Source organism: Ambystoma mexicanum, chromosome 2p (assembly GCF_040938575.1).
Source record: "Ambystoma mexicanum isolate Mex_15411 chromosome 2p, UKY_AmexF1_1, whole genome shotgun sequence".
NCBI lineage: Eukaryota > Metazoa > Chordata > Amphibia > Caudata > Ambystomatidae > Ambystoma > Ambystoma mexicanum.
This window is the reverse complement of record NC_090923.1, coordinates 1229790387-1229806369: the sequence shown is the minus strand read 5'-3', so window position 1 is coordinate 1229806369 and position 15983 is coordinate 1229790387. Positions and strand designations below refer to the sequence as shown.

The 15983-nt window shown below is 41.8% G+C and overlaps 1 protein-coding gene across 4 annotated transcripts in view; it reads right to left on the bottom strand.

Annotated features, from left to right (window-relative positions):
- The window catches only part of WIPI2 (WD repeat domain, phosphoinositide interacting 2), a 619932-nt gene that overhangs the window by 449705 nt on the left and 154244 nt on the right, over positions 1-15983 (bottom strand). For all 4 annotated transcript variants that reach the window (XR_011302182.1, XM_069645520.1, XM_069645521.1 and 1 more), the window contains exons 5-6: positions 15177-15274; positions 10364-10456 (exon numbers count right to left, since the gene is read on the bottom strand). Coding sequence is in view for 3 of the 4 variants with exons in the window: in XM_069645520.1 (XP_069501621.1) it covers positions 10364-10456; positions 15177-15274 (191 nt within the window). In the remaining variant the exon portion in view is untranslated. The remainder of the gene's footprint in view (positions 1-10363; positions 10457-15176; positions 15275-15983) is intronic.

The window sequence follows — 15983 nt, the reverse complement described above, 5'->3', positions numbered from 1 at the left end:
TTCATTAGTAGTAATTCATTTAGAGGACTCTTTTTTTAGCCCCTGTTCTGTTTAATAAAGATTTGAAGAATCAGTAAAGAAGCCGTTCAATTAATGATGATAAATGCATAGTCGGATTAAGGAAAGATTGAATTCAATTTAAGTTATAACAGCTGTGGCCCCTTAGGTGTCAGCAATGAGCAGACCCAATAAAGAAAGCAGGATCACCAGCATACTGTACGCATAACACCCATCAAATAATCTCAGAGTCGGGCCAGTCACATGCCACTGCCACCCATGTAGATATTGACGGAGGTAAGCGTAACACAAATCTCCTATTCAGCCATAAGCAAAGCTGTGGAAGGTCTGCACCACTCCATGGAAACTACCTGCGTGATATGCTGGCTGTAACGAAGCTCAGATGCAGGGGATCTGTTCCTGATGCAGATCACAGTGGTAAAGCGGGCCATACGAGAGCAACACTACGTCTGTCAGGCAGATAAAACAATTGTAAAGCCCGATATGTCGTTTAGAATACATACATGATGATCAACAGCATTTTATGAATAAATTCCAATCTAACAAGTGTCATTTTAAGGTTGAGTATCCATGATCATTAATTCTCGCTGTCAAAGTGAGAGGAGAAATTAAGCAACCACCCTGCAGGCCGCTGGCCATGCTGCCCCTCCCCATTCCTTATTGTTATGGCCATTAAGGCTCATTCTTGTCTGATGCCATTGCTACATATAATGTGTGCACCACTAGGAACACTGCCTAGACCATTATTGCACACACTGACAAATGTATAACAATTAATTGATGGTACTAAATTACACAAATAATCCCATATGCAAAAAAGTACACCTCACTTAATAGATTATAAAATGAATACACGCACACACAGTATTGCATTAAGGTAAACAAAAAAACAATCAGTTAAGCACTAGCAAACATATACCAACAAAGTATGCATTTAGGAAAACACAGTATTAGGTTAGGTTCCGATTCCACCTCCCTTCATGAAACAATATAGGGGATTAACCAACAGATAAATTGGAACATATGGTTCATAGGAAGGAGGGAGGAAAAGGGTTAAGGCACTATAGGAAACAGGCACAACAGGCCAATGGGCAAAGGAGACATACAGTACTGGGCCTGAATATGTCCCAGTTATCCCTACAAGAATAGTTAGAAACACTAACAAAAAGGAATTACGGTAACCCCATGAGTTCCTATGGGACAGTGTGAACTGGAGGGGTTTAGTATATGGAAATCTGTGCAAAATAAATGACTGGAACAATCTAAAATTACAGTGCATCTTTTTAAAATTCCAGTAATCCAAGGGGGCAGGGGGAACAGAAACCAATGGGACAATTCCCAAAGGCATGACATGGTTCTGGGGAAAACGTAGTAAGCTTTGATTTCATAAAGCAGGTGAAATAGGAAGGGCCACTAGCCAGGAGGGGTCACCACAATATCCATAAAGAGTTCCAGCAGGTCCAAGAACCAGCCTAGGCAAGTTGGTTGCAGAGAAGCCACAAAGTCTACTCTAGACAATGAAGATCAACATTAAAAGGGAGGGCTTCAACCCCCCACTAATCCTATAACCAGGGGATCCCAGTGAATGCAAACATGTACAGCAGAGCACAGCACATGAAGACAGTCTCTGTATGCTGGCTGCTCCCAATTTAGGCCAGGGTTCACAGGTAAGCTTGGTTGTCTGGTTTAGACCTGGCTACTGGCAGTTGAAGGATCTGGGTAGACAGTCACTCAAAGCACTGACCCAGCAACAAAGATGAAGAAAGCCCACCATAAAACGAAGAACTTCAAAGCAGTGACAACAGCAAGATTTTCAAGACAGCAAGACCAGACATGACCCCATGCCTTAGGCACGAGAGCCAGAACGATGGCATTACATGTCCAGAAACTGCAGGCAGAGAAAGGTGCAGCAAGGACAACCTGCTGAACAAGCCAGAAGAACAGTAAGAATCAAAAGAAAGCCCTGATTGGCATGCCACCAGCAGAGTTGCAGAATGAACAAACCAAAGGAGCCACAGCCCAGCCACTATGGCCAAACCAGCACCCTTAGCAGCAGCCCATCTTCTTAGCAGTCTGCAAGTAAGGATCAGGCACAAATCTGAGAAACGTACAGTCACCGAGATTACATTCACTCAGGGACTACTCTAAACCAACTCACTAATCACTCCAGGCAGCACACAAAGGATTTGGCAGCCAGCCAGTCAGGCTGGCCCTAAATACTGCCAAAGACACAGATATTCATTCCTCTGTGACCAAATGGATTGTGCCTTACAGGAGAAAAAGGACGAGTAGAGGATAAAATGCCCACTCGTCATAAAAGGTGAAGCACATAATGTTTTTTTTAAAAAATTATGGAAAACAGGATATAATTATAATACACTAAATTTAAAACAGAGACGAATAATATTAATAACTAACAGTCTTAAACGGAGCTAACAGTGAAATCAACATGCCCAAACTAAAATGGCGACCGTTACCATTCTACGTCACGTGACCACAACTCCAAGCGGCACGTGATAAGGTTAAATGTCATCAATGAGAAACAAACACGACAGCGAGATTTGAACACGGCGTACCGAAAAAGAAAAACGAAGGCGAACCAACGCACAGCGGGGAATCTCGGTGACCACAGAGAAACAACGGCAAGGTAACAGTGATGCTAAATATTTTGGTAAACCATGACCGCAAAGTTTTATCCGGAAGAGAATACAGACGCTAACACTAAAAGCGTACTGTGATATAACTAAGGGCTATTACAATGATAGTTTCACATTTCCCATGTAGGCACATCGGTAACCGATTGATCGATCGAATGAAGAAACAAACAAATGGAGAAAACAGCATTTTGTAATCTCGCAAAAAACATTAAGGTACAAATATGAATGAATTAAGCTGGTACCTGCTAAATAATATATCGTGGGAAAAGGGACATTATACAGTCCGAAAGTTTTTCTTAATAATCTGTTCAGAAACTGAGCCAATTATAACGTGAATAATGGCAAGTTTACTTTAGATAGCAACCATGCTTTCCAATCACAGTATAAGTAATTAATTAAGAAATACAGCAAACTACAAAATGCAAAATAAAACAAAGATGTGGGTTTTTCTTTTACAGGCAATTCTAAACATCGATCTTACAGAGATTCCTAATATCAGCAAACTAATCACACAAGAAATCTAATTTACCAAGGAACTTATACATATAAATTAAGTTAACAATTGGATCTCGCACAAGGCAATTGTACATAGCAAATAAATACAAGGATCCTCCTGAAGAGCCGTCAGAATAGTGGACGGGGAAACACGTGTCGCGGACACAAACAAAACAAAGAGAAAAAGAGGAGAGGAGAGGATACAAACAAGGACATATAAAGAATAAGGAGAAAGAGGACATAAATATAACAAGGAGAAAAGAGGACTCAAATAAAGCAAAGGAAAATACAAGGACATTAACAATTACAGAAAGAAAGAGGACTTGAACAAAGTAAGGAGAAATATTAAAGACTGACAGAGGACAACTGAACAAGTTATAACTGAAATATTAAAGACTGACAGGACAACTGAACAAGTTATAATTTAGAAACCAATAGCATATAGATAAACTGTAAGACAATAGATAACAGTTATTAACTATAGGCATAACTGCAAGACACATATTGCAGTGATCTATTATATGGGTGCTTAATAAAAAGGCGCCATTTCTATCAATACAGTATTCGTTTTTTGATTTTTTCCAATTTTTAACCCTCGGACAGCCTAAGGGTAACTGTATTGTGAATTAGTGCAGCCAGTTTGATTCTAAAAAAGGAAGAATTCTTACAAAATGTTTTACTAACACAAAAATACATACTAAATTACATTGGGCGCCAGTAGCTGTCCAAAGGCTGTCAATTTATATTTTTACTTCTAATCATAGTTAGGGCACAAGGGTGCATATCTTAAATGCAGCCCCTGCACTGCAGAGACTAAGCGGTCACTGCAGTTGTCAAATGGGAATATATGAGACCTCTGAACCTGCTCTATGCCACTGGCAGAGGAGGTGCTGCAGAACAGGATACTGATGAAGCAGGGCACAGGTACACACTATGCTTTTGGCATCGATCTTAGGAAAGGAGATCAGCAGAGTTCCCCTTCAGAGATGGAATTAACTGCACCGTTTTATTAAATTAACAAACATAAAAAAAACAGGGCTTGTACACCATTGCCATTGTCAAAAGGCAATCAGTCACACCCACACTTGATGGAGGTTGGGAAGACGAGGACTTTAACCCAGCATTCATCTGCTTTATCCACAATAGACAGTGCCTTTGTGGGCTTAGGATGAGCTAGCAATAACAATACGATCATTCTGAACGTGCCACGTTGTCTACACAGAACAGAATGACCAAAAACAAAAAATTGTCAGGAACAAGGCTTTAGAAAACACTTTAGTACCCAGATAGATACTATATCAGTGTACAGGGCTACTTATACATTTGAAGAGGCTACAACCATAGCGTATTCAAAACGATATCACAGCTGCCGCCAGTCTACCCCACAACACAAGGACGAAAGAATCGCCATAAGACAAATTGAAGTACTTAAAAAGGCACTCCATCCCTCAAAGTATTGTGGGATACAAAGGCCAGCACACATGGAATAGGGTATAATGATATAGGGATTAGAAGAAAAAAACATGCACTGGATCTACACTCCGGGACGGCCAGCAAGACAAACGCAAGACACAACACTTCCCTTCTTTACACATTCAAACAATAACCACAAAATATCCTTTCCCTGAAATGTAAACCTCATTCACAACATGTACCTCAGGCAAACCGGGATTCAAAGTCACACATGTACTAATTCAGACCAAAATCTACAAAAGTACGCACCAAACTCTCAGGAACATCACTAGCAGTGAAACATGGGGCACACACTATACACAAAGGCAGGGATACACCCACACTGTGGGTGCAGCCCCCGGAATGCCAACCTAAACAGCCCTATGTCCAAACAATAAGGCAGCTGTTCGCTCAGACATCTACAGAAATCCATACTCTGCAACTACACCTCTGGAAAAGAATGCATCAGGTTCCCAGCATCTCATTCGAGGTGTGTCAAGGACTGCATGCGCCGATGCAAAAAAATGGTCAAGACAAACCACGCTCACATGTCAGACATTGTATGCACCAATATCAATTGCACCATTCATACAACGTATGGACTTCAATTGGCATCTGTTACCTCCTACAGCAGTGTAGATAAGCAAGTAATCTTCAACAATTAACTTGAAAACTATCCAAAAGGTCGAACCTACAGCCCTAAAATCTCAAGACCATAAATAAACGTATTCTGGGGGTAACCTACCCACACTCCACCCCTCCTCCCCCGCATCTTTCTAAATACCTAAACCCAACCTCCCATTTTCACTAAAATGTGTTAAAGAAAACATATGACCAAATGAGTCTCGAACAAACTGGTCTGTGAGTAAATGGGGTCGTTAGATTGCCAGGCACAGCCGTAGTGGTATTAACGGACCATTGATGGCAGCAAGTGTAAAAAGGTGCAAGTACCTGGGTATCTAATGGCAGTGCCTGGCAAATGCCTAATACTTAAACACAAGCCAAAACTGTTGACTTTGGCAAGGATTGTTTTTCAGTGAAGGGCACGCAGAGTGCTTATAAATCGAGTGGCTGAAAGCAGACTTGGCAAGATATTTGTATTACACCAGTAGCAGGTTTACAATTCCAATTATTAAGTAACAAACTCTCAGAAGACTGCTTTGAGAAAACACTGGCAGGCACATTGAGTGCAAGGTATGATGGTAAGGCTTGATTAAAGTGAGCTCAAAGAGTTCCCATGAGGTGGTGTTTTGGGCAGGGTGGGGGGGCAAGAGCTGGGTGAGAATGACCATAGGGATTAGCATAGCCATGTGCAATAAATGGGTGTGCACATAACTAAACACCTACAGATTGCGTGTCCCTCATATGCCATTCCTCCCAGTCTGTACTCCAATGCAATAGTTTCGGCTTATAGGTGTCGCAAGCGACACCCAATAGGCCCAAATAAAAAAACAAACAAAAAATAAATGCATGCCAGTAGTTGAGAAGAGTGGATCAGCCAACAAAACACAGGTGCCAAACAAACACCCGCAGAACGGTCATTAGATGTTCCATACTGGGGGAGCCACGCTACCAGCATTTTACAACTACTACTAACAATGCAGTAATACACAGTTGGTGTTACAGCCTGTGCAAAGAAGTAACTTGTGGGGGATGTTCAGCCACATGACCTCTCCCACCGATGGTCCTTGCAACCGTCACAAAAAATACCTGACAGCATAGCCATTGGCACCTAATAACGTATGCGAGGGTATTGAAGGTCCTTGTACTGCACCTGGTTCAGGCAAGCACTCCCCCAACCCTTTCGTCACCAATGCCATGGAGCACTAAAGCGGCGTTCATCGGGGCCATATAATTATTACCACCAAACGACCTGAAGCAATAGTCACCATGGTCTGTTCCTTCACCTGGTTTCCCTTCAAACGGGAACACTGTACGATCTCACAAATACATCGTATAGGAGCTGTATGGTGCAGGAAATTGCAGTTAGCGAGTTTCTCAAAATTCAACATCATTCCCTGGAAGGGCCACAAGTAGCGAGGAGCTTCAAGATGCTACATCCTCGCGCCCACAGTACCCTTATCAACATGACTGGTCTGCAGGGAGTCCGTCCCAGGACACAGAAAACCAAGAACTACCTCTGTGCCCCAATTTCAAAACATCCAAGCAAGGATTGACAACAACCAGGGAATGCATTGAAGCCCAACCCAAATAGGAGGAGATGAGGTTTAAATAGTATGCAGGTCCAGTACAAAAGAATTACCTTGCGCAGCGCCTACAGCCCTGCAGCTATCCTAATGGCTGTACTTCCTGGACAGCCAGGGAAAGTGTTATGAGAATTTTCCTGGAACTGCTCCACACCGAGCACCTTGCTGGATGTTCTGCTCTGCACTACACTTGCAGGCCATGGCCAGCTTTCCTGTCAGGGGGAACAGATTCTCCAATTATCCCTTTTCATGCATTGATGCTGACTAAACTAAAGAAGGACTCCCTTTCAGGGAGACAGAGCCAACCTGGACGAGAGACGCGGAGAAGGCCAGAAAGGAGTAGAGAGCAGTCCACTCCTGGAGTCAAGAGGACAACAGGACTCCTTTGCCCGAGGGTGTCCAGACGGTACCGGCAGGCTGGCAGATGTTGGCACGAAGGCGAGAGGCAGCGTCCAGACTATCGGTCCAAGGAACGGGCATGATGTCTGCGAGGTGAAGGCACTGAGACACAGATGCCTGCGCAGCACAGAAGGAAAGAGACTATAGGAACAGACAAGGAAACAGGAGAGTTGTGGGGGATCGGTAAGGGCTGGAACGTACAGGAGTCAGAAACCCTGTACAGACATACTTACCTTCCTCGTGGCAGTACTTGGCAAGGAGATGAACCGATCGAGCCCAACCAAAGAAGAAACCGACCAGGGGGACGAGCCAATCCCCCTGGTTGCAAGAGATTGCTTTGGAACTTTGTAACCTGGGGATGGGAGCGGTAGACACTTTTTTTGCATTGATGGGAGTCATTCCCACAGGTTTTTGTGACGGAGAACAAACGCCAGGAGAAGGGAGGCATTCTCCTGGCCCAACAAGAAGATCTTGTGTAAAACATTTAACCATAGACCAGGAGAAGGTAGACATTCTCCTGGGACCTGAAAAGTACTATTTAATTCCTTAGTTTATAGTGTAAGGGACAGAAGTAAGGTTTTCTTGACACAGGGCAGTGGACACTTTTACTTTAACAGACATCATGACAGTCACCTTAGATCTTTAGATGAGGCAGGGAAACCCCTCTTAGGAATAGGGAAAAATTGCTTTTTTTCTTACTTTATTTCTTCAAACATGCCAGATATATTAGCTGTGAGCCCGGGATTCTTTTTATTACATATCAGAGGACCCAAATGTTCTTTACTCTGGCCAACATAGATAACACATCTAAATTAATGGGGGAATGGCATGTTTCAATGAAAGGCAACAGTAATGTGCCCCAGGGCGGAGTGAAGGAAGGGTGCAAGGAGTGGAGTCCCTTGCCTTTGAAGACCGAGGCAGTGGCCTACAAAAGAGCAGCCATTTACATCTTCAAATCAGTTAACCCCAAAAGTAGGATAAGACTTCTAACCCAGAAAGTAAGTTGGGAGGAAGAAGAGAGACAGAGGGATAGAGACAGAGAGGGATAAGAGGGATAGAGTGAGGGATAGGGAGAGAGGGCGGACAGAGGGTGAGAGAGGGGGAAGAGAAGGGGTAGACAGATTGTGAAAGTGGGGGAAGAGGGAACGGGGGAGATTTGTTTGGGATGCCTAGCATTGACATGTTTTGCTATGTGCCTGCACTGAGTTAAATTATCTATGTCATGCCCGGTGTTGAAGTGCTACACTCAGATTTGGTATGCTACACTGTGCTATGATATGCCATGTTTTAAGATGTAGAAAAATGTTGTGTAATGTCTTGTTCTGCTGGGAATGAGAAGTTATTTTCTCAAAGCTAGATGTATGTTAACTAGAATCTTCATGAATAATGCTACATTTCCTTTTATACTAGCTGGATAGGTCATGTTATATTATGTTCAGGTTTCATTCTAATGTTTTGCTTTAAATCCCTAATTTTAAAGTGTCTTTGAAACGGCCATAAAACAGCAAGTAGCAACCCAATAAACACACAAAAAAAGGACAACCAGAAGGTAGACTAGGAAATCTAATCTGTTAATTAGACCACACACCCCTGTTTTGACCTACCTTTCACAGGACACAGTAGTGACTGCAGCCTAGGTTGAGAAGGCTAGCAAAAGGTGGGATTATGTAAATTAACCCCCATAAGCGCCTAGCCTCAGCCCAAGAAGATTCCTGCCTCACACACCAATATAACCATTACCATAAAAGGTCCTAGCAGGAGTCAGGTACCTCCAGGAAGCCGCACTGGTGCTGCTGCTCCCAAGGAAGCTGTGTTTGAAATTGCACGCTCAGTTAAATGTTCCCTTATTTCCTTACAACTTTCCCACCTAAATAACCTGGTCGTTTATGGCTGTTTGGAGCTTGAATAGAGGGGGCTTTGCATTTTCTTGGGCATGGTTTCTACATGTCTTTGCTCACCAGGACATTCTGGAAGGCTCAGAGGTCTGACCACGGCTAAGCCATAGACAGGATGGGTGTTCTTAAGCACTTAGCGCACACGCCTAGGATTTTGATAAACATGACAAAAATAAATGAGGAAACTAAAAAATGTGAAGGAGCAGTTGCACAATTGGTAAATTCGGATTTCTGACATACAATCCCTGCCAAATGTTTGGGGCCCTACTGAAGTAAGTAAAAGGGCTTTGCAGCCCCTATTGTCTTGGGCATGGCTTCAACATGCCCCAGCTCACAATGCATTGAGTAAATTCCAGACATAGAGCTAACACCTCTTCTCCAGCTCTCTCTCCTTTCAATGTTGCACCCCATAGAATACAATGAAGTCCCACGATAAATTCGGTCTAACTGTAAACATAGCTTTTCCACATTTTCCTTCTCATGCCTTCCTAAACACCTCATCTATCCCTCAGCCTCATCCCAACTATCAACCCGGCTTTGCTCCTTCCTACCAATAGAGAATGTTCTATCATACTCCTGACTGTCAACGCCATGACAGGCAAAAGCACTTAAAATCCATGAACTATGGTAGCAGGTGCAATACAAATGTAAGATAACGTAACCTAACATATACAGATCCAGAAAATCTTAAATTAGTTGCAGAGAACCTCCCAACCTCTCCAGCTCAGGACCAAGAATTACACTATGCGAACATTCGCTCAAAGCATTCACCAACCTTTTCCTGGGCTGTCAATGATACCCATGCATCAGCAATATACTTGCACTCATGGATGGCCAGCAGGTGAACGCATGCATCTAACCCCAAGATACACACACCCCTTAACCTACACCCCTAGATGTTGCTCCACGAAACATCAGGTCTCTCACTCCACTTACACCCCTATCTGAGCCACTTAATAAAGGCATTAACGGTTGTCCATTAATATTTTGCTAGTTTATAGCAGTACATAGGACAACGGAAAGCATTATAGAAATTATGTGTAACCACCGGAACGTCCAATTTCTAAACTATGACATTTGGCCAATTCCTAAAATTGTTCAGTTGTTACATTTCTTCTTACATGAAACAGAGAAGAGACTAAACACAGAAAAAAAGAGGAGTGAACAAAACTTATAAAACATACAGGGGACTCAACACAAGCCATTCGGAAAAACTGTGTTCCTTTTTGATGTCACTTACCTTCTCTGATGCTGTGGCAAGCTTTGTGCCAGTTGCGTCAAAAGCGAGTGCGGCTAAGGGACTGTCATGAGCTGGAATCATGTTGGCAGCTCGCTGCAAAGTATAAACCAGGATTTACAGGTTAGGACCATTTAAGCAAAACTCCTCCAACACTCACATCCAAAACCGGACAAACAAAAAGGAGATGAGGCCTTTTATATATAATCTCAGGAATCTGCAGTCTGCCACACCCTCCATTCACGTTACACTTTGTGTTTCTTAATCCTTGAGATTCAATACTCTTGTTAAGGGAACAAGGTATGTTAGTTTTCAAATGTATTATTGCACAACACATTTTTCAACCAAAATGAACAAAAAGAGGGTTATACGTGATTTTGCTGAAGTAAAATTAAGAGTGGCAAGTTTTACTGAGGTACAAAATACTAATGGTCGTGCTTTGTTTGTAAACTTGCACTAAGCAAAGCAAAAATAAATAAATAAATAAATATATCCACTTGGTGATGTGGTTGTTTACATCAAAAAATGTAAAAGCCCAGAGTTTAGTTCAAGCGCAATGCATAGCTATGCAATATTGGGCAGATTCCTGGTTTGAAGTTGAAAGAGTCCAGCATTAATTGCAATACAAATCTCCAATAAATAAAATTACTTTGCAATTTTCAAGTACTTCAATCAGTGTGGTCGAGAATGGGTTAATTATCCAAATTTGACCACTAAGTGCGTTAATACTGAATTTAAACTAGACATTTATATTTCACCACTAAGACTTTAAGTATCATTTGTATACTATCCATAATCTTAAAGGAAATATTTGACATTGAGATACAGTAGAGTATGCTTTTACTCATTCTTTCATTATAAAAAAAGGAAATATTAGATGTTTCAATCTTTTTGCTTCTAAGAAACCGTTAGAAAATAGATTAAAAACTACTTTTTAGACATATTGTATTATATTATTTATATAGCACTCTTTCGCCACTTGTGTGGCCTCAATGCGCTTTTCTGGTAGGAATGCCCTCCGTGACCGTAATCAATGTGGTGGAGCATTCGAAGGGGTTTAAGTTTAGGAGATGCGTGTGTGCATTTTGCCAGTCTAGGAATTAGGTGGCTAACTAGGCTCGACTGAGCAGCCCAAAGAGGCCAGGCACGTTGGTGGTTTGCGATAGATTGCGTTTGTATAGAGAGTCGATGTCTGGCCAAATATACAGAGTTACTTTTGGATGGTAGTCGCTGTATGCTAGTGGCAGAGGTGTTGAGGTAAGTTCGGTTAGTTAGGTTTTTAAGTCTGGGCGGCTATGTGTGTTGCTAGACCAGATGTGCTTAGCCATAGCCGTAGTCTATCGTGCATGGATGCTTGGCCGTGCCTGTGGCCTGTCCCCACACTAGTGACGTGAGATACACGTACCGTAAGCTGCAACATTGTTCGGATGGGGCAATATTTGTCCAGGTCTAGAATTGAGATTCCTATACCAATGAGCCTCGGTTTCACAATGTAGCAGGTTTCAGGGTATATTAAACTAAGATGGAGGATAAAACTAGATTTGGGAGTCTTGTATAGTGGGAGGCAGGCCTAGGTATCACAAAGCAGTAGGTTTCATCATATAGTAAACAAAGACGGAGGGTACACCTATATTTGAGAATCCTGTATAGGAGGGAGGCCTAGGGTTCACAACGCCGTAAAAGTGGGTTTCTGTAATGTAAGAGTCATCAATGGTTTGTTACACCTAGAATTGGGAGTACATTTTTAGTGGGTGATTGCTAGTATTGAGAATTCCCTTGAGTAAAAGGCTAATATGTCCCCATTTGTGACAGCCATCAGTCTGTACCATCATCACCAAGACCCATCATGTGAGACTTATCATGCTAACATAAGAAAAATCTTTTCTGCTTACTGTTTTTACAAGTTTAAAAACTAGCTTCCTTTTTAGATTTCATAATGAATACAATTTAGTCGACAAGTGATGAAGCAGCTTTTTCACTGCCTTCCTCACAACATCAAAATATTATAGCAATATTTTCTTTTTGTAGGACTATCACTTTAATTTTCCATTGTACAATTATATATGCCTATCCTTTTAAGTCCATGCATATACTAGCCAATGGTCATAACAGGGTTCACTTTTTCACACCTGCTTCTGAGTGTTCTTCTCCTCAACATATTTTATATCACTAATATGCTAAAAAAGCAGGTTGTCTATTTTCTGGAAAATGCAGTATAAAGCGGTATGCTGTGGAATTTTCCCTTTGAGCTGTTTCACAGCTCCATTTTATTTTGGTAGGAGCAGTTTGCAGAAAATTTAACAAAAGTACATCATGAATAACAGACTGAGCATTTGTGGAATTCCGGGTAATGGCACACGCACATTAAACGGGCAATGAAAATAGAAGTGAAATCCTGACATTAAAAGAAAGCTCTGAACTTACCGATTACTATTCTGAAGGAGGCAGTGAAAAGAAAAAAAGCCACCCAAATAATAGATAACATTACAGATTATTTGTAGGCCAAAAGAAATAATAGAAAAATGTTTTTCTACAGTTTAATAAGTAATGGATGATAATGTCTCATAATGGGAAGTGTTTCAATGTAAATTGCAGATCGCAAACAAATATTACTTAAGGTTTCTTCACCAATGATGGGAGAAACATACAATAAGCAGTAAAGTAGTTGCCCAACAATAATAAAGCAGTAAATAATATGCCACTTAACGGAACCAGGTAGAAAATAAAGGTGTAGTTTAATAGTTTGGTTACATAAGCCTATAACCTGTTTCCATTGCTACCCAACCTTGAAGGTAGTAGGATTCTAAAATGAATAGAAATATTGTTGGTTCGGCCTCCTCAGTTTCACAACAATGAAAACTATAGTTATTGTGTACAATTGTGGCAGGGGCCCTCTAGCAGTCACAAGTATCAGCAGAGAACACTTGGGCCATCAAAGACTCCCCCCGCCACAAGAATGGAAGACTCCGCCATGGGGCAGTTACTGCCTTTTATAAGCAAACAAAGTTACAGGGATCACACCTGAAAAACAAGTATACTCCGGAGGTCTCGTCTTCTGAGCATGTGCCACACAGTTTTATCCCGGTGTGACGTCACAAGTTCAGGCTCCAATCCCAGAAACCTACCACACATTTACATTGGTCAGTGTGGGTGAGCGACATATAGAAGATATACGGGTTAGTTCTACAATTGGATAGCCATATCTAGTGGCTCCTAGTAGGACCATCTCTACTAGTATCAATTTACAATGTTGCAGATTCGCAGACAGACCATAGGCCCTTGCAACAAATGATACCCTCATGTGGAAGGTGAATCTGGATTGGGCAGAATGCGTCATTCCCACCCTTGGACCCTGGACGGTTACCAGACTGAGTGTACTTTTTCTAGGGAATGGGAATGAACATGGAGATGCAAAGTGTTCCCTAATGTTGCCATCTCTGATCACGTAAGGCTGGGAGAGTGCATTCAGTTAGTAGTTTGTGGGCAACACTTGTAACTGTTCCCACTCTGGTTCGATGGGAACATTCCCCTCTGTCTGCCTCAATTGAATGGGCATTGTCCTGTTTGGCTGGGTCACGTGGGTTGAGACCACGAAATAAAGCCCTCTTGACGGTAATTATGAGCATATTAGCCTGAATGTCTGCAGGTGGCTCATTGTCTTGGTAACTGGAATTTTCCGTCTCCACTCGTCCTTGACTGGATGCAATGTCTCTGCATGCCTCTGGCTATCATGTCAGCATGTGCATTTACTCAAAGCCGGTCTCTCCTCTGCCATCCATTTCAGAGACCTATAGCTTCCATATCATTCCTTACGGCTTCTCCGTTTAGTAGCAGTGAAGAATGTGCAAGCTAAATATATGAATACTTTGCATCTTGCGGTTTCAGTTTTGGCGAAAGATACAAGATGCACTATATGTGTGTGTATCTGTCCTCTACCTAAGCATGTGCTTCGTGCCTATATGCAATAAACTGGGGCATGTTCGCGTAACTTCATGAATGGATGAATATGTACTTCGTGTATAATGGTGGCTTCGTTGTGACATCAGTGATATGTCATTGATTTCTGGCTTTGCAGTCAGTCGACTTGCTCAACCAATGTCATTTCCATATCGTCCAAATCATCAATTGGGTATGGTCTAAACGGCTGTCTGAGAGAATAACACCTCACACCAGCGATACATCGGGGATTGCTGTGATGGGCATAAGAGCGAGGCACATCTTTTTCGCTGTCTTTGTTTTGCGAGTCGTGTGGGGAGCATGAAGGTCCAATTTGCCCCCCTGCCCCATTTACAATTCCTATGCCAATAAGTACAGCCAGTTCCTTGACATAAATACACTTGCAACAATGATTAGCAGCTTTAGAGTTCTATGTTTTGCAAAAATGAGTACTCTACCCAAACATGACTGTTCAAATACAAGTTACTAGTTTGAACAAACAAATAACTATCTACCTACATTTTATTGGACAAACACAATGCACGCACATACGAACATCACTCAGCAGGTCATTAGCCTCTCCCAATGTACTGCTACTCTTTCATAGATTGCGTTCTATGAAAAAGTAAAGCTAGCCATCTGCAGGTTGTTTGGACCTAAACGGCAGACATGCAGTACTACCATCATACATCTGTTTGTTACTGGCTTATCCTGGGAAAGACCAACTCTAAACCAGTTTAAAAGCAATGTCTAACTAGTTAATATCTTAAACATTGTATATGCGGCCAGCTGGTCAGATTTCTAGTATAAAATAATGGATCTCCAGTGTTGCAGATGTTCGTGGAGGAAACAAGAGAACATACAAAAAGGAAATTCTCACCAGATTGATGGTGTCAAACACCTGGACCTCTCCAATGGTGGCACTCCCTGGGTAAGCCAGATAACAGTTGTCACCGTTTATAGAGAGTGCACACAATCCTAGAGGAAAGAAGAAAACCCAAACACCTGCATTCAGTTACAGAATTGAATTTGTAGAATAACAAACAATGGCATACCTTGTGCTAGCATAAAAAGCAGATCAATTTCCCAATGGCGTTTATTTTTACTAGAAGTGCTCGCACTTTCTTCCATGTATAGCATCAACTCCCTTGCTAGATTCAAAGAGGCTTCTCAAATTTTCTTCTAAAAAGGACCTCATCCAATTTCGAAGTATACAAAGCACCCTCGGGGGTCAGGTGGAATGGTTAAGTACAGTGGTTATGAGGGTGTGACCAGGGTGAGTATGGGATTACCCTCTTCCCCTACAAAACAGAGGGAGCGGTAAACATCCAAAATTCAAAAAGATGATGAAACACAGATTCAAAGCAACAATAAAGATCCATGTGCTCATCCTCAAAATTCTGTTACACCTGTTAAAGAAGCAAGACCACCCACCAATTAAAATGCATCTTAAGATGATTTATGATATGCATGAAGAGTTCATTAACTTGCAATCTCTTTCGACCAAAGGAAAATAGACATAGAAACAAAGTCTGTGCATGTTCTGTATCTGTTGGTGGCTTAAGTAGGGGTAAACAGTTAAGTTACAAGCAACTAGCCAGGTATAAAAAGCACCTCAGGCCCCTTTTTAGCCAAATAATGTACTAGCCAACAGACTGTCAAAGAATCAACTTCATATTTATTTATA